At 44.8% G+C, this 19,468-nt stretch overlaps 1 protein-coding gene across 1 annotated transcript in view; it reads right to left on the bottom strand.

The window, feature by feature from the left end:
* Window positions 1–733: 733 nt before the first annotated feature.
* LOC135516473 (circularly permutated Ras protein 1-like) overlaps window positions 734–19,468 on the bottom strand; it is a 25,730-nt gene continuing 6,995 nt past the window's right edge. Inside the window, exons 9-19 of the mRNA XM_064940809.1 lie at window positions 17,850–17,939; window positions 11,352–11,503; window positions 10,891–10,972; window positions 10,578–10,705; window positions 10,094–10,178; window positions 8,728–8,834; window positions 8,484–8,593; window positions 8,246–8,357; window positions 7,519–7,659; window positions 5,151–5,244; window positions 734–1,691 (exon numbers count right to left, since the gene is read on the bottom strand). Of these exons, the coding sequence (XP_064796881.1) occupies window positions 1,593–1,691; window positions 5,151–5,244; window positions 7,519–7,659; window positions 8,246–8,357; window positions 8,484–8,593; window positions 8,728–8,834; window positions 10,094–10,178; window positions 10,578–10,705; window positions 10,891–10,972; window positions 11,352–11,503; window positions 17,850–17,939 (1,200 nt within the window). The 3' untranslated portion in view covers window positions 734–1,592. The remainder of the gene's footprint in view (window positions 1,692–5,150; window positions 5,245–7,518; window positions 7,660–8,245; window positions 8,358–8,483; window positions 8,594–8,727; window positions 8,835–10,093; window positions 10,179–10,577; window positions 10,706–10,890; window positions 10,973–11,351; window positions 11,504–17,849; window positions 17,940–19,468) is intronic.

The raw sequence follows: 19,468 nt of genomic DNA, 5'->3' as shown, positions 1-19,468 counted from the left end.
TACCTGACCACTGTGACTGACCCAAAATTAAGGAAAGCTTTGACTATGTACAGACTCAGTGAGCATAGCCTTGCTATTGAGAAAGGCCGCCGTAGGCAGACATGGCTCTCAAGAGAAGACAGGCTATGTGCTCACTGCCCACAAAATGAGGTGGAAACTGAGCTGCACTTCCTAACCTCCTGCCCAATGTATGACCATATTAGAAAGACATATTTCCCTCAGATTACACAGATCCACAAAGAATTCGAAAACAAATCAAATTTTGATAAACTCCCATATCTACTGGGTGAAATTCCACAGTGTGCCATCAGAGCAGCAAGATTTGTGACCTGTTGCCACGAGAAAAGGGCAACCAGTGAAGAACACGCACCATTGTAAATACAACCCATATCTATGCTTATTTATTTTATCTTGTGTCCTTTAACCATTTGTACATTGTTAAAACACTATACATATATATATATAATATGACATTTGTAATGTCTTTATTGTTTTGAAACTTCTGTATGTGTAATGTTTACTGTTAATTTTTATTGTTTATTTCACTTTATATATTATCTACCTCACTTGCTTTGGCAATGTTAACACATGTTTCCCATGCCAATAAAGCCCTTTGAATTGAATTGAATTGAATAAAGAGAAACCAGCAGGTTGAAGCCATCTGGGAAAAGGACTCCCATGGGTAACTTTACAATAGGTCTTATAACAAAATCAAAACACCATCTTAATATATTTTTTATGTACAGTACCAAACAATCATACAACATGTATTTATATAATATTTAGGTAGTAAATTAGGAGTTATTTGAGAGAGTGGACAGTCTCTAACATGGCTACCAACTGGCTCTGCCACCTGTGACTGCTCTGGACTGGCTCCTCACAGAGCCACCGTGTCTGTCTGTTTCCTTCTTCTCTGGCCCACACTGCTGGTTTCACAGAGCCACCGTGTCTGTCTGTTTCCTTCTTCTCTGGCCCACACTGCTGGTTTCACAGAGCCACCATGTCTGTCTGTTTCCTTGTTCTCTGGCCCACACTGCTGGTTTCACAGAGCCACCGTGTCTGTCTGTTTCCTTCTTCTCTGGCCCACACTGCTGGTTTCACAGAGCCACCATGTCAGTCTGTTTCCTTCTTCTCTGGCCCACACTGCTGGTTTCGCAGAGCCACCATGTCTGTCTGTTTCCTTGTTCTCTGGCCCACACTGCTGGTTTCACAGAGCCACCATGTCTGTCTGTTTCCTTGTTCTCTGGCCCACACTGCTGGTTTCACAGAGCCACCATGTCTGTCTGTTTCCTTGTTCTCTGGCCCACACTGCTGGTTTCACAGAGCCACCATGTCTGTCTGTTTCCTTGTTCTCTGGCCCACACTGCTGGTTTCACAGAGCCACCATGTCTGTCTGTTTCCTTGTTCTCTGGCCCACACTGCTGGTTTCACAGAGCCACCATGTCTGTCTGTTTCCTTGTTCTCTGGCCCACACTGCTGGTTTCACAGAGCCACCATGTCTGTCTGTTTCCTTGTTCTCTGGCCCACACTGCTGGTTTCACAGAGCCACCATGTCAGTCTGTTTCCTCCTTCTCTGGCCCACACTGCTGGTTTCACAGAGCCACCATGTCAGTCTGTTTCCTTGTTCTCTGGCCCACACTGCTGGCTCTCTTCATCTGGTACACCACCTTAGCTGCCTCATCAGAGAGGGCCTGGGAGCAAACACAGGGAGAGGTGTCAGGTGAGTGTGTGTGTGTGGACTAGACATAGGTTTACGGGAGTAGACTCAGAGGCCTGTAGGTCCTTGGTCTTGCTCTCGTCTTGGAGAAATTGAGAGGGAGGGCGTGACAGGAAGAGCGATATGGGGGAAAGAGAGAAAGATATTGGGGGACAGAAAGATATTACACAATAGATTTAGCACAGTGACACAATGAGGATATCCTCATTTGTGTAGTAGGAGGTTTTTCTATCATATTCTATCCTGAGGCAAATGTCTCTCTTTTCATTCTCTCTATCAATGTCTTGAAAACTATCCTTTTGCCTCAGGAAGTTAGATCATTCTGTGAAAGAGCAAGAGAGAGAGAGAGAGAGAGAGAGTGATAGAGAGACAGAGTTTGATTGAGTGATTTAATTTATTGATTGGTTGGTTGATCAATCGATTGATTGTTTGATCGATTAAAGGTCCAATGCAACTGTTTTTATCTCAATATAATTTCTGGGTTCTGTGATTGTTTTAAAACTAAAATGTAAATAGAAGCAATTTCTCAAGCAAGAATTTTGCTCGGACTGTCTGGGAGTGGCCTGAATGGGGAGGGGGAAACACAAAATGATCTGATATCGGCAGAGCGGTTTGGAACTCTCTTTCTTATTGGTCCATTAAAGTGGAACTGACAGTATTATTAGCAACATTAAATCTCATTAAAATCTGTTAATTTACAACCCCAGGAAAAGTATGACATAAAAAGAAAATTAATCTAACTGGAGAGCACTTAGATATGGTCATTTTCACGTTTTCTGAAATTCTTAGAATGTCTGGGGATTACATATACTAAGACATATGTGAAAAATCTATTGCAACATAGAGTGGGAAAACGATTCTATAGCAATATAGAGTGGGAAAGCGATTCTATAGCAATATAGAGTGGGAAAGCGATTCTATAGCAATATAGAGTGGGAAAGCGATTCTATAGCAATATAGAGTGGGAAAGCGATTCTATAGCAATATAGAGTGGGAAAGCGATTCTATAGCAATATAGATTGGGAAAGCGATTCTATAGCAATATAGAGTGGGAAAGCGATTCTATAGCAATATAGAGTGGGAAAGCGATTCTATAGCAATATAGAGTGGGAAAGCGATTCTATACCAATATAGAGTGGGAAAGCGATTCTATAGCAATATAGAGTGGGAAAGATATTCTATACCAACATAGAGTGGGAAAGCGATTCTATACCAATATAGAGTGGGAAAGATATTCTATACCAATATAGAGTGGGAAAGCGATTCTATGCCAATATAGAGTGGGTAAGTGATTCTATACCAATATAGAGTGGGAAAGCGATTCTATAGCAATATAGAGTGGGAAAGCGATTCTATACCAATATAGAGTGGGAAAGCGATTCTATAGCAATATAGAGTGGGAAAGCGATTCTATAGCAATATAGAGTGGGAAAGCGATTCTATACCAATATAGAGTGGGAAAGCGATTCTATAGCAATATAGAGTGGGAAAGCGATTCTATAGCAATATAGAGTGGGAAAGCGATTCTATAGCAATATAGAGTGGGAAAGCGATTCTATAGCAATATAGAGTGGGAAAGCGATTCTATACCAATATAGAGTGGGAAAGCGATTCTATAGCAATATAGAGTGGGAAAGATATTCTATACCAACATAGAGTGGGAAAGCGATTCTATACCAATATAGAGTGGGAAAGATATTCTATACCAATATAGAGTGGGAAAGCGATTCTATGCCAATATAGAGTGGGTAAGTGATTCTATACCAATATAGAGTGGGAAAGCGATTCTATAGCAATATAGAGTGGGAAAGCGATTCTATACCAATATAGAGTGGGAAAGTGATTCTATACCAATATAGAGTGGGAAAGCGATTCTATACCAATATAGAGTGGGAAAGATATTCTATACCAACATAGAGTGGGAAAGCGATTCTATACCAATATAGAGTGGGAAAGATATTCTATACCAATATAGAGTGGGAAAGCGATTCTATGCCAATATAGAGTGGGTAAGTGATTCTATACCAATATAGAGTGGGTAAGTGATTCTATACCAATATAGAGTGGGAAAGCGATTCTATGCCAATATAGAGTGGGTAAGTGATTCTATACCAATATAGAGTGGGAAAGTGATTCTATACCAATATAGAGTGGGAAAGCGATTCTATACCAATATAGAGTGGGAAAGATATTCTATACCAACATAGAGTGGGAAAGCGATTCTATACCAATATAGAGTGGGAAAGATATTCTATACCAATATAGAGTGGGAAAGCGATTCTATACCAATATAGAGTGGTAAAGATATACTATACCAATATAGAGTGGGAAAGCGATTCTATGCCAATATAGAGTGGGTAAGTGATTCTATACCAATATAGAGTGGGAAAGCGATTCTATACCAATATAGAGTGGGTAAGTGATTCTATACCAATATAGAGTGTGAAAGCGATTATATCGCCCAATAGATCCACAGACGATGCAATCGCCATCGCATCTGCACACTGCCCTATCCCATCTGGACAAGAGGAATACCTATGTAAGAATACTGTTCATTAACTACAGCTCAGCATTCAACATCATAGTACCCTCCAAGCTCATCATCAAGCTCGGGGCCTGCGTCTAAACCCCACCCTGTGCAACTGGGTCCTGGACTTCCTGACGGGCCGCCCCCAGGTGGTGAAGGTAGGAAACAACACGCTGATCCTCAACACAGGGGCCCCACAAGAGTGGATGCTCAGCCCCCTTCTGTACTCCCTGTTCACCCATGATTGCATGACCATGCTCGACTCCAACTCAGCCTGATTACCAACAATGACGAGACAAGCTACGGGGAGGAGGTGAGGGCCCTGGCGTTGTGGTGCCAGGAAAAGAACCCTCAACAAAAGAAAGGAGCTGATCGTGGACTTCAGGGAAACAGGAGAGGGAGCACGTCCCTATCCACATCGAAGGGACCGTAGTGGAGTTGTTGAAAAGCATCAAGTTCCTCGGAGTCACTGACAATCTGATATCGCGCAATTGAAAGTATTCTGTTGGGCTGTATCACCGCTTGGTACGGCGACTGCAGGGTCTGCCCAACGCATCACCGGCCCCCAGGACCCATCTACAGCACCTGATGTCACAGGAAGGCCAAAACCATCATCAAGGACATCAACCACCCGAGCCACTGCCTGTTCACCTCGCTATCATCCAGAAGGCGAGGTCAGTACAGGTGCATCAAAGCTGGGACCGAGAGACTGAAAAACAGCTTCTATCTCAAGGCCATCAGACTGTTAAACAGCCATCACTAGCTGGATACCACCCAGTTACTCAACCCTGCACCTTAGAGGCTGCTGCCCCATGTACATAGATATAGGGCCTTTAGACAGACAGACAGACAGACAGACAGACAGACAGACAGACAGACAGACAGACAGACAGACAGACAGACCACCTGGGAGTCTGTGGTGAGGTCGTCACAGACGGTTGTCATGGTATCGATCCAGTTTCCGTAGATACTCTCCTCCTTTGGGTTGGACCTCTGCTCACTGGAGACAAGAGGTTATAGGGTTAACAAACAAACACACACACACACACACCCACCCACGCACGCACGCACACACACACTCACGCACGCACGCACACATACAGTTGAAGTCGGTAGTTTAAATACACTTAGGTTGGAGTCAGTAAAACTTGTTTTTCAACCACTCCACAAATTTCTTGTTAACAAACTATAGTCGGTTAGGACATCTACTTTGTGCATGACACAAGTAATTTTTACAGCAATTGTTTACAGACAGATAATTTCACTTATCATTCACTGTATCACAATTCCAGTGGGTCAGAAGTTTACATACACTAAGTTGACTGTGCCTTTAAACAGCTTGGAAAATTCCCGAAAATGTTGTCATGGCTTTAGATGCTTCTGATAGGCTAATTGACATCATTTGAGTCAATTGGGGTGTATCTGTGGATGTATTTCAAGGCCTACTTTCAAACTCAGTGCCTCTTTGCTTGACTTCATGGGAAAATCAAAAGAAATAAACCAAGACCTCAGAAAAAAAATGGAAGACCTCCACAAGTCTGGTTCATCCTTGGGAGCAATTTACAAATGCCTGAAGGTACCTCGTTCATTTGTACAAACTGTAGTACGCAAGTATAAACACCATGGGACCACGCAGCCGTCATACCGCTCAGGAAGGAGACGCGTTCTGTCTCCTAGAGATGAACACTAGCATCCATAGCAGCTTAATGTGTTACCTTCACTCACCAACACAAAGTGGGCCAACAAATGGATTGTCAGATACAGATACATGCAAAAAATGTGGTCATTTCAAGGACAAGCAGACTGGGTATGTCCTTTATAAAGGTAGTGTTTACTGCCCCCATGCAGAGACTCTCCAAAGAACAGTAGTCGGAGACAATATGCAAGCAGCAGCAGTGAGAAAGACTCACTATTTATGGCTGTTCACATTATCTCATAACATTTCCATGTGTGTGTGTGTAACCCTTCTATAACGACGTAACCTGAAAGGCCGCTCAGCAAGGAAGAAGCCACTGCTCCACTCCAGACTACGGTTTGCAACTTGCCCATGGGGACAAGGATTGTACTTTTTGGAGAAATGTCCTCTGGTCTGATAAAACAAAAATAGAACTGTTTGGCCGTAATGACCGTTGTTATGTTTGGAGGAAAAAGGGGGAGGCTTGCAAGCTGAAGAACACCATCCCAACCGTGAAGCACGGGGGTGGCAGCATCATTTTGTGGGGGGTGCTTTGCTGCAGGAGGGACTGGTGCACTTTATAAAATAGATGGCATCACGAGGTAGGGCAATTATGGGGATATACTGAAGCAACATCTCAAGACATCAGTTAGGAAGTTAAAGCTTGGTCGCGAACAGGTCTTTCAAATGGACAATGACCCCAAGCATACTTCCAAAGTTGTGGCAAAATGGCTCAACGCAGTCTCTTAAGGACAACCAAGTCAAGGTAATGGAGGGGTCATTACAAAGCCCTGACCTCATCCCATAGAAAATTTGCTGGCAGAACAGAAAAAGCGTTTGCGAGCAACGAGGCCTACAAACCTGACTCAGTTACACCAGTTACTGTCAGGAGGAATGGGCCAAAATTCACCCAACTTATTGTGGGAAGCTTGTGGAAGGCTACCCGAAACATTTGATCCAAGTTAAACAATTTAAAGGCAATCAATTTAAAGGCAATTTAAAGGCTACCAAAAACGAATCGTGCATGTAAACTAATAGTGTATGTAAACTTCCGACTTCAACTCTACATACATACATACATACATACATACATACATACATACATACATACATACATACATACATACATACATGCATACATACATACATGCATGCATACATACATACATACATACATACATACATACATACATACATACATACATACATACATACATACATACATACATACATACATACATACATACATACATACATGCATGAATACATACATACATACATACATACATACATACATACATACATACATACATACATACATACATACATACATACATACATACATACATACATACATACATACATGCATGCATACATACATACATGCATGCATGAATACATACATACATACATACATACATACATACATACATACATACATACATACATACATACATGCATACATGCATGAATACATACATACATACATACATACATACATACATACATACATACATACATACATACATACATACATACATACATACATACATACATACATACATACATACATACATACATACATACATACACCCCTACCTGATGTCTTTGAGCAGGTCTTGCTGTGCTCTGAGTTGTCTCTGTGCCTCATGGACTCGTCCCTTCATAGTTAACCTGGCACACAGCTGGGCACAGTGGACCCCTAACACTGACATGTTCAGACTGCCTGCCCACACCCAGCTAGACAGAGAGAGAAGGGGACAGCAGGAGAGAGAGAGAAGGGGACAGCAGGAGAGAGAGAGAAGCGGGGGGGGCATTTAGTGTGTGTGTGTGTTAGTCTGTGTGTGTGTGTGTCTGTGTGTGTGTGTGTGTTAGTCTGTGTGTGTGTGTGTGTGTGTGTTAGTCTGTCTGTGTGTGTGTCTGTGTGTGTGTTAGTCTGTTTGTGTCTGTGTGTGTGTGTGTCAGTCTGTCTGTGTGTGTGTGTGTTAGTCTGTGTGTGTGTGTGTGTGTGTGTTAGTCTGTGTGTGTGTGTGTGTGTGTAGTCTGTCTGTGTGTGTGTGTGTGTGTGTGTGTCTGTGTGTGTGTGTGTCTGTGTGTGTGTGTGTGTGTTAGTCTGTCTGTGTGTGTGTGTGTGTGTGTCTGTTTGTGTGTCTGTGTGTGTGTGTGTGTGTCTGTGTGTGTGTGTGTATGTCTGTGTGTGTGTGTGTCTGTGTGTGTGTGTGTGTCTGTGTGTGTGTGTGTGTGTGTCTGTGTGTGTGTGTGTGTGTCTGTGTGTGTGTGTGTGTCTGTGTGTGTGTGTGTGTGTGTCTGTGTGTGTGTGTGTTACCTGCTGGTTGTAACCCGTCTCTGTTCAGTAATGATGCGTGTTACTTTCTGTTGATCTCTGGTGGTGAAGGACAGCTGTAGCTGGAACGGTAGTCTGTCTCTACGCATGAAACCTGTACAACACACACACACACGAACGCATGCACACACATACACATAAAGTGACCGCTTAAGGAATACTGGGAGAGGGTATGCGTGTTCGTGTGCGAATCTAGGTGTGTGTGTGTGTGTTCACTCACTCTCTGTACTATCAGGCTTGCAGGCAAACTGAAAGGTGACCTCTACCTCTTCTGTTACGTTTCCTATATCCCTTACTAGACAGTGGTTACACTCCTCATAGGGAAAATACCTGGGGGGGGGGGGGCAGAGGGAAGGATGACAAATATTTTCATGGCTGACATAAGAGCATTGAGTTTGGGAATGAAATCCACACAAGGTGTGTGTTTGTGTGTGATACTTCACCCTGAAAGAAGCAATGCTCACATGCCGTCAGCTGCTAATAACGTTGCCCTGACGCCCGTCGCTAAGATGTTGTCGGCCAGAGCTGACTGGATCTCTGTTGCTACGGTACCAATGTTTACTCTGTTTACCTGTTCAGGTGAAAGAGGAGGGGAGGAGAGAGAGACAGGAGGAGGGGAGGGGAGAGAACAGGAGGAGGAGGAAGAGGAGGAGGAGATAGGTGAGGGGTGAGAACAGGAGAAGGAGGAGAGAGAGGTGAAGGGAGAGAACAGGAAGAGGAGAGAGAGTGAGGGGTGAGAACAGGAGAAGGAGGAGAGAGAGGTGAAGGGAGAGAACAGGAAGAGGAGAGAGAGAGAGGTGAGGGGTGAGAACAGGAGAAGGAGGAGAGAGAGGTGAAGGGAGAGAACAGGAAGAGGAGAGAGAGAGGTGAGGGGTGAGAACAGGAGAAAGGGGAGGAGGAGAGAGAGAGAGGTGAGATATGAGATCAGGAGGAGGAGGAGAGAGAGGTGAGGGGAGAGAACAGGGGGAGGAGGAGGAGAGAGTGGTGAGGAGAGAGAACAGGAGGAGGGGAGAGAGAGAGGTGAGGGGTGAGAACAGGAGGAGGAGGAGAGAGAGAGAGGTGAGGGGTGAGAACAGGAGAAAGGGGAGGAGGAGAGAGAGAAGTCAGGGGAGAGAACAGGAGGAAGAGAGAGAGGTCAGGGGAGAGAACAGGAGGAGGAGGAAGAGGGGGAGGAGATAGGTGAGGGGTGAGAACAGGAGAAGGGGGAGGAGGAGAGAGAGGTGAGGGGCGAGAACAGGAGGAGGAGAGAGAGAGGTGAGGGGAGAGAACAGGAGGAGGAGGAAGAGTGGGAGGAGATAGGTGAGGGGTGAGAAGAGGAGAAGGGGAGGAGGAGAGAGAGAGGTGAGGGGTGAGAAGAGGAGAAGGGGGAGGAGGAGAGAGAGAGGTGAGGGGCGAGAACAGGAGGAGGGAGAGGAGGAGGAGAGAGAGGTGAGATATGAGAACAGGAGGAGGTGAGAGAGAGGTAAGGGGAGAGAACAGGAGGAGAGAAAAGGAGGAGGAGAGAGAGGTGAGATATGAGAACAGGAGTAGGAAGAAGAGGGGGATAGGAGAGGAGAGGTAAGAGGAGAGGTAAGGTAATAGGAGAGGAGAGGAGAGGTGAGAGGAGAGGTAAGGTAATAGGAGAGGAGAGGTAAGGTAATAGGAGAGGTAAGAGGAGAGGTAAGAGGAGAGGAGAGGTAAGGTAATAGGAGAGGTAAGAGGAGAGGAGAGGTAAGAGGAGAGGAGAGGTGAGAGGAGAGCTAAGAGGAGAGGAGAGGTGAGAGGAGAGGTAAGGTAATAGGAGAGATATGAGGAGAGGTAAGAGGATAGGAGAGGGTGTGTGTGTCTCACCCTTCCTCCGGTCTGGTCAGCCAGTAGTCCCACCTCAGCCAACCTGCAGTCTGTGCCCTCAAAGGTCATCACTGAAACTATCACACTGCAGAAACAGAAAATACACGACAGATCAATCATCACCCTGCAGAGTGAAGGAATACACAGTCGACCTGAGGAGTTTTGTGATAAGCTACTGGATGTTTGAGGGTGCGTTGTACTTTGGTGTACATGGAGGTTTTTGGGTGTACACTAACCAACTGTTAGCTAGTTAGGGGGTACACTAACCCTCTGTTAGCTAGTTAGGGGGTACACTAACCCTCTGTTAGCTAGTTAGGGGGTACACTAACCCTCTGTTAGCTAGTTAGGGGGTACACTTACCCTCTGTTAGCTAGTTAGGGGGTACACTAACCCTCTGTTAGCTAGTTAGAGGGTACACTGACCCTCTGTTAGCTAGTTAGGGGATACACTAACCCTTTGTTAGCTAGTTAGAGGGTACACTAACCCTTTGTTAGCTGCCTCGTTGGCTAGCTGTCTGTAGAAGTAAGGTGACTTGTGGGAGGAGAAGGGGGCGGGACTCTCCTCCATCTCACCCAATCCGATGTTAGCTCGCCCGTCTGTACACAATATCACCTATAGGTCAACCAATCACAGAACACAGAACACTGAGAGGTTATAATTGGTCATAACAATGACATAGGAGTTGACAGAAATGAGACATGATGTCTGATAGGCTGTCAGAATTTCAATGAGGCATCTGATTGGTTGTGATACTGAAAGTGAACTGCTGTTGGATGGAACGCTCAGCTCTGACTGACCTTTGACCCCACGAATCGAGACGCCATGGCAACGGAGACCAAGGCTGCAGGACCCAACGCTGTAGCCCCGTGTTCACGCAACCTTTAGAGATGGAGGGAGGGAGAGAGAGAGAGAGAGAGACAGAGAGCGAGAGAGAGAGAGAGAGAGAGACAGAGAGCGAGAGAGAGAGAGAGAGAGAGAGAGAGCGAGTGAGAGAGAGAGAGAGAGAGAGAGAGAGAGAGAGAGAGAGAGAGAGAGAGAGAGAAGGTTAGAAAGGGAAGAGAGATAGTTTTAATAAGACATACAGATAGACAGGCAGTCAGTCAACCAGGCAGTCAGTCATCCAGGCAGGCAGTCAACCAGGCAGGCAGTCAACCAGGCAGACAGTCAACCAGCCAGACAGACGAACCGACGGACAAACACCCAGACAGAAACCAACGGACGGACGGACGGACAGAGAACCAGCCAGACAGACACTCACTCTTTGACTCTCAGTGACAGGTGTTGGTAGCTCTCAGCTATACAGTGTGGAGTGTGGTACTGTTGACCCTGTTGTCTCAGATAGTCATAATCAACGAGAGCCCAGTCCCTCAGAGAGGCTGGTACACCTGAACCATCACCATACACTACTACCTAGAGAGAGAGGGAGGATAGGGAAGATGATTATAACAATAACAAATATATGCAACAGGTAGGCCTGTTAGTTGGTACAAACATAGACGATGGGAACCTAAGCTTCAAAAGTCAATTTAATTCAAATTGGTTAAAATTATGTAATTACTCCTGTCTATACAGAAATACATAAAATGATTGAAAATTGTACACCCGAGAGGATGATGTAGCCACAAAGCTGTGGATTGTTTTAAATCACAAGTGCATAGCCTACAATTGGAGCTCACAATGTCGATAGTGGGTGTGGAAAACAATCAAATAACTGATTGTTGAATAATTGTCAGAGAGAGAGAGAGAGAGAGATAAAGAGAGAGAGAAAAAAACATTTTCAACATTTTATCAATGAATTAGCAGACATGTTGGACCATTCTCCAGCCCCAAGACTCACACTATTTGACACAGAGATAAACTACCTGCTATATGCTAATGATTTGGTTCTTCTATCACCAACCAAAGACATTCTAGAACAATATTGCCATAATTGGGCCCTGCCAGTCAAAAAATAAAATAAATAAATAATGATCCCCCCCACCCACACACAAATATATATTCACCCAGAACAACACCATCATTGAACACACCTTGGTCTGCCCATATTAGCATCGGGAAACTTGAATATGGCAGTGACTGCACTCGAAGAAAAAGTCGGCAGAGCATCGTATGCAATAATGTCATAATTCTGTTGTTGATAGCTAGATTTTATGGTACAGAGTAGGTTATCTTGTCATAATTCTGTTGTTGATAGCTAGATTTTATGGTACAGAGTAGGTTATCTTGTCATAATTCTGTTGTTGATAGCTAGATTTTATGGTACAGAGTAGGTTATCTTGTCATTATTCTGTTGTTGATAGCTAGATTTTATGGTACAGAGTAGGTTATCTTGTCATAATTCTGTTGTTGATAGCTAGATTTTATGGTACAGAGTAGGTTATCTTGTCATAATTCTGTTGTTGATAGCTAGATTTTATGGTACAGAGTAGGTTATCTTGTCATAATTCTGTTGTTGATAGCTAGATTTTATGGTACAGAGTAGGTTATCTTGTCATTATTCTGTTGTTGATAGCTAGATTTTATGGTACAGAGTAGGTTATCTTGTCATAATTCTGTTGTTGATAGCTAGATTTTATGGTACAGAGTAGGTTATCTTGTCATAATTCTGTTGTTGATAGCTAGATTTTATGGTACAGAGTAGGTTATCTTGTCATTATTCTGTTGTTGATAGCTAGATTTTATGGTACAGAGTAGGTTATCTTGTCATAATTATGTTGTTGATAGCTAGATTTTATGGTACAGAGTAGGTTATCTTGTCATTATTCTGTTGTTGATAGCTAGATTTTATGGTCCAGAGTAGGTTATCTTGTCATTATTCTGTTGTTGATAGCTAGATTTTATGGTACAGAGTATGGTACAGAGTAGGTTATCTTGTCATAACTCTGTTGTTGATTACTAGATGTTACGATACAGAGTAGGTTGGCACTGACGGAAACATGGATCACCACAGATAACACTGCTACTCCTACTGCTCTCTCTTCGTCCGCCCACGTGTTCTCGCACACCCCGAGAGCTTCTGGTCAGCGGGGTGGTGGCACCGGGATCCTCATCTCTCCCAAGTGGTCATTCTCTCTCTCTCCCCTTACCCATCTATCTATCGCCTCCTTTGAATTCCATGCTGTCACAGTTACCAGCCCTTTCAAGCTTAACATTCTTATCATTTATCGCCCTCCAGGTTCCCTCGGAGAGTTCATCAATGAGCTTGATGCCTTGATAAGCTCCTTTCCTGAGGACGGCTCACCTCTCACAGTCCTGGGCGACTTTAACCTCCCCACGTCTACCTTTGACTCATTCCTCTCTGCCTCCTTCTTTCCACTCCTCTCCTCTTTTGACCTCACCCTCTCACCTTCCCCCCTACTCACAAGGCAGGCAATACGCTCGACCTCATCTTTACTAGATGCTGTTCTTCCACTAACCTCACTGCAACTCCCCTCCAAGTCTCCGACCACTACCTTGTATCCTTTTCCCTCTCGCTCTCATCCAACACTTCCCACACTGCCCCTACTCGGATGGTATCGCGCCGTCCCAACCTTCGCTCTCTCTCCCCGCTACTCTTTCCTCTTCCATCCTTTCATCTCTTCCCTCTGCTCATACCTTCTCCAACCTTTCTCCTGACTCTGCCTCCTCAACCCTCCTCTCTTCCCTTTCTGCATCCTTTGACTCTCTATGTCCCCTATCCTCCAGGCCGGCTCGGTCCTCCCCTCCCCGCTCCGTGGCTCGATGACTCATTGCGAGCTCACAGAACAGAGCTCCGGGCAGCCGAGCGGAAATGGAGGAAAACTCCGCCTCCCCTGCGGACCTGGCATCCTTTCACTCCCTCCTCTCTACATTTTCCTCCTCTGTCTCTGCTGCTAAAGCCACTTTCTACCACTCTAAATTCCAAGCATCTGCCTCTAACCCTAGGAAGCTCTTTGCCACCTTCTCCTCCCTCCTGAATCCTCCTCCCCCTCCCCCCTCCTCCCTCTCTGCAGATGACTTCGCCAACCATTTTGAAAAGAAGGTCGACGACATCCGATCCTCGTTTGCTAAGTCAAACGACACCGCTGGTTCTGCTCACACTGCCCTACCCTGTGCTCTGACCTCTTTCTCCCCTCTCTCTCCAGATGAAATCTCGCTTCTTGTGACGGCCGGCCGCCCAACAACCTGCCCGCTCGACCCTATCCCCTCCTCTCTCCTCCAGACCATTTCCGGGGACCTTCTCCCTTACCTCATCTCGCTCATCAACTCATCCCTGACCGCTGGCTACGTCCCTTCCGTCTTCAAGAGAGCGAGAGTTGCACCCCTTCTGAAGAAACCTACACTCGATCCCTCCGATGTCAACAACTACAGACCAGTATCCCTTCTTTCTTTTCTCTCCAAAACTCTTGAACGTGCCGTCCTTGGCCAGCTCTCCCTCTATCTCTCTCAGAATGACCTTCTCGATCCAAATCAGTCAGGTTTCAAGACTAGTCATTCAACTGAGACTGCTCTTCTCTGCATCACGGAGGCGCTCCGCACTGCTAAAGCTAACTCTCTCTCCTCTGCTCTCATCCTTCTAGACCTATCGGCTGCCTTCGATACTGTGAACCATCAGATCCTCTTCTCCACCCTCTCCGAGTTGGGCATCTCCGGCGCGGCCCATGCTTGGATTGCGTCCTACCTGACAGGTCGCTCCTACCAGGTGGCGTGGCGAGAATCTGTCTCCTCGCCACGCGCTCTCACCACTGGTGTCCCCCAGGGCTCTGTTCTAGGCCCTCTCCTATTCTCGCTATACACCAAGTCACTTGGCTCTGTCATAACCTCACATGGTCTCTCCTATCATTGCTATGCTGACGACACACAATTAATCTTCTCCTTTCCCCCTTCTGATGACCAGGTGGCGAATCGCATCTCTGCATGTCTGGCAGACATATCAGTGTGGATGACGGATCACCACCTCAAGCTGAACCTCGGCAAGACGGAGCTGCTCTTTCTCCCGGGGAAGGACTGCCCGTTCCATGATCTCGCCATCACGGTTGACAACTCCATTGTGTCCTCCTCCCAGAGCGCTAAGAACCTTGGCGTGATCCTGGACAACACCCTGTCGTTCTCAACCAACATCATGGCGGTGGCCCGTTCCTGTAGGTTCATGCTCTACAACATCCGCAGAGTACGACCCTGCCTCACACAGGAAGCGGCGCAGGTCCTAATCCAGGCACTTGTCATCTCCCGTCTGGATTACTGCAACTCGCTGTTGGCTGGGCTCCCTGCCTGTGCCATTAAACCCCTACAACTCATCCAGAACGCCGCAGCCCGTCTGGTGTTCAACCTTCCCAAGTTCTCTCACGTCACCCCGCTCCTCCGCTCTCTCCACTGGCTTCCAGTTGAAGCTCGCATCCGCTACAAGACCATGGTGCTTGCCTACGGAGCTGTGAGGGGAACGGCACCGCAGTACCTCCAGGCTCTGATCAGGCCCTACACCCAAGCAAGGGCACTGCGTTCATCCACCTCTGGCCTGCTCGCCTCCCTACCATTGAGGAAGTACAGTTCCCGCTCAGCCCAGTCAAAACTGTTATGCTGCTCTGGCCCCCCAATGGTGGAACAAACTCCCTCACGACGCCAGGACAGCGGAGTCAATCACCACCTTCCGGAGACACCTGAAACCCCACCTCTTCAAGGAATACCTAGGATAGGATAAGTAATCCTTCTCACCCCCCCCCCCCCCCCTTAATGACTTAGATGCACTATTGTAAAGTGGCTGTTCCGCTGGATGTCAGAAGGTGAATTCACCAATTTGTAAGTCGCTCTGGATAAGAGCGTCTGCTAAATGACTTAAATGTAAATGTAAATGTAACTCTGTTGTTGATTACTAGATGTTATGATACAGAGTAGGTTATCTTGTCATAACTCAAATACACTACTACAGTTCACAAAATCTGTGTCATACACAACTGGCTGCCAGTAGTTTTCCAGTCTGAGGCAATGTGACACGAAACTTGTAGTAGGAACAACTAGAGCTAACACAATGTCACAGATGGTAGTAGACACTGTTGTTTCAACTGCAAGTACAACACAACACTTGTCATCCTTATTTTAAACTTTAAAGGTCCCAAATGCAGCTGTTTTTTTTATCCAATTTATCAAATAAGTTCTGGATAACAATTAAAGTGCTGTGATTGTTTTCAAATGGTCAAAAAAAAGAAAAAAGAAACCAAAATAGCTTCTTATTAAACAGGTTAAACAGAGAGCAAATTCTCAATCAAGACTTTTGCTCGGACTGTCTGGGAGTGGTCTGAGTTCACGGCCTAATCGGAGGGATCTGTAACCTGAATACTAGCTGTTATTGGCAAGAGAGGTTTGAAACTCTCTTTGTTATGGGTCTATTTTAACTTATACTGCTAATGTTGTCTGGTGGTCCAAAACCCTAAACATCCATAACAAGCAAACATTTCTGGCAGCTCTTACACTTAAAGTGTCAGGATTTGGCCAGGGTTGTTCACTAGATGCCCCCATTGTGCTTTTTGACCTTATGTTTTTTCCCTTGTTCCCCATTATTATTTGCACCTGTGCCTCGTTTCCCCTGATTGTATTTAAACCCTTAGTTTCCTCAGTTCTGTGCTCTGTGTTTGTATGTTAGCACCCAGCCCTAGTGTTCTGTGTATTCTTGTCGATTCCGGTGGATGCTCTTGTGGAATTTTGTTTTTGAGTATCTCTTGAATTCCTACCACCTTTTGGATTTGCCATTTTTGTATTGAACGAACTTTATTAAATACACCGTCTTAAGTACTGCTGTGTCTGCCTCATCTTCTGGGTTCTGCTGACTAATCGTGGCTCAGTTGGTTAAGTGACTGTTTCTCACTCCGGAGACCCAGGTTCGTAACCGGGTCCTGACATAAAGGGCATTATCATCATTTTCACAATTTCACAGTATTATTATTCCAACTTCATAGTGTGGAAATATATATAAAACACAGGGAAATCACGTTTTTGACAGCACTGGGCCTTTAATAATAATTAATTTAAATAATTTGTAAAGCGCATTTCTCAAACCCGAAGGCGCTAAACACTAATTTATTCTAAATCTTCGTAGAGTGCATAGTTAGTAATACGACACTTACAACTCTTGTCTTAAACGACATAAAAAAAGGCATAGAGATGGGATTATGTGTTACATATTATAAGTCCTTAGCTTCTCTGTCTCTCTATGTTGATAAGGCACAACAAGAGGTGAGTGCTTGCTGAGTTTTACTGAGTCAGAATGTTAGAATGTCAGTGTCACCAACAGACACACAGAGGAAAGTGGTTTAGTAATTAGGTGACACCATTTCAAATAGGAGTCAGAGAAAAATCACACATTAAAAAAATGTATGATTTGTGTCACAGCAGGACCTGTTTCCCTCCCTCCCTCCTCTATATACCCCTCAGCCTCCCTCCAACCCACCCTCCCTCCCTCCTCTATATACCCCTCAGCCTCCCTCCAACCCACCCTCCCTCCCTCCTCTATATACCCCTCAGCCTCCCTCCAACCCACCCTCCCTCCCTCCTCTATATACCCCTCAGCCTCCCTCCAACCCACCCTCCCTCCCTCCTCCCTATATACCCCCCTCAGCCTCCCTCCAACCCACCCTCCCTCCCTCCTCTCTATATACCCCTCCCTCAGCCTCTTTCCCTCCCTCAGCCTCCTTCCAACCCACCCTCCCTCTCTCTCTCTACACCCCTCAGCCCCCTCCCTCCCTCCCAATCCAATGCCTCGTTCAATTTTTTTGGACCCCAAATCAATCAATAAATCAATCAATACCTCGTCATTGAAGGTAACAATGGCGACTCGGCGGAGAGGTGAAGTCTTAAGTAGAGAGGACAGTGCCCTCTGGAGGGCATCCTGAATACTCTACAGAGAGAGAGAGAGAGAGAGAGAGAGAAAGAGAGAGAGAGAGAGACAGAGAGAGAGAGAGAGAGAGACAGAGAGAGAAGAGAGAGACAGAGAGAGAGAGAGAGACAGAGAGAGAGAGAGAGAGAGAGACAGAGAGAGAAGAGCATTGACATATCATTCATTTTAATAGAAGCCTTCTAGCATTTTACGTTTCCGGACTCTGCATTCCGTCTGAAATAGACGTGTCTTTTCTTTTTAGGGGGTGGGTCATCTTTCATACTGCAAATAGATTGTGGCTCAATGTAATTGTCTGCATCATTTCCAGTCCCCATATATACATTTAGAAATATATATACAGTGGGCTCCAAAATCACTGGCAATGCACAAACAATAATACAAACAAATACAAAAACAATATAATTATAGAGAGAAACTCAAAATATCAAGGTGAGAAATACTGTACTGTATTAAAGTTTCAATGGAACCAATGGAACCAACAGACATCACAGAATGAGTCAGAATGTTAGAATGTCAGTGTCACCAACAGACATCACAGAATGAGTCAGAATGTTAGAATGTCAGTGTCACCAACAGACATCACAGAATGAGTCAGAATGTTAGAATGTCAGTGTCACCAACAGACACACAGAGGGGAGTGGTTTAAGTAATTAGGTGACACCATTTCAAATAGGAGTCAGAGACAAACCATACACTGAAAAAATGTATGATTTGTGTCACAGCAGGACCTGTTTAGAGAGAGGGGTATAGAGAGAGGGAGGGAGGGAGACTGAGGGCTATAGAGAGAGGGAGGTTATCTTGTCATAACTCTGTTGTTGATTACTAGATGTTACGATACAGAGTAGGTTATCTTGTCATAACTCTTTTGTTGATTACTAGATGTTATGATACAGAGTAGGTTATCTTGTCATAACTCTGTTGTTGATTACTAGATGTTATGATACAGAGTAGGTTATCTTGTCATAACTCAAATACACTACTACAGTTCACAAAATCTGTGTCATACACAACTGGCTGCCAGTAGTTTTCTAGTCTGAGGCAATGTGACACGAAACCTGTTGTTTTACCATAGTTCTAGGTAAATGTTGCAAATGCATGCGTGTTACCTCATTTCTATTCCCTAGCGAAACAAGAAGTGATGTAATTGCTCGATATAGTTCCTTAAGACTTAAATTCATTAAAATAAGTGGAATTAAATTCCTGGTATAATTTTGATAGATGTTTTTTTACAATAATCTGTAGGGGTGAAACGCTGACTTGCAGGACGTTGATTTTTAATTAAATCAGTAAATTATTTTGGTTCCATTGAAACATTAATAATGTACAGGATTTCTCACGTTGGTATTTTGAGTTTATCTATATAATTATATTGTTTATATATTTTTAAATTATTGTTTGTGCATTGTCAGGGGTGCCAGTAATGTTGGAGCCCACTGTGTATATTATTTTAAATATATATATATCCTTCAGCTCCACTCAACCCCTCTCATCTGTCTCTGATCACCATCCAGTCCCATCCTTCAGCTCCC

This window comes from Oncorhynchus masou, chromosome 27, assembly GCF_036934945.1.
Source record: "Oncorhynchus masou masou isolate Uvic2021 chromosome 27, UVic_Omas_1.1, whole genome shotgun sequence".
Taxonomy (NCBI): Eukaryota; Metazoa; Chordata; class Actinopteri; order Salmoniformes; family Salmonidae; genus Oncorhynchus; species Oncorhynchus masou.
The sequence above is the reverse complement of the archived record's forward strand: the minus strand, read 5'-3'. Positions and strand labels throughout refer to the sequence as shown.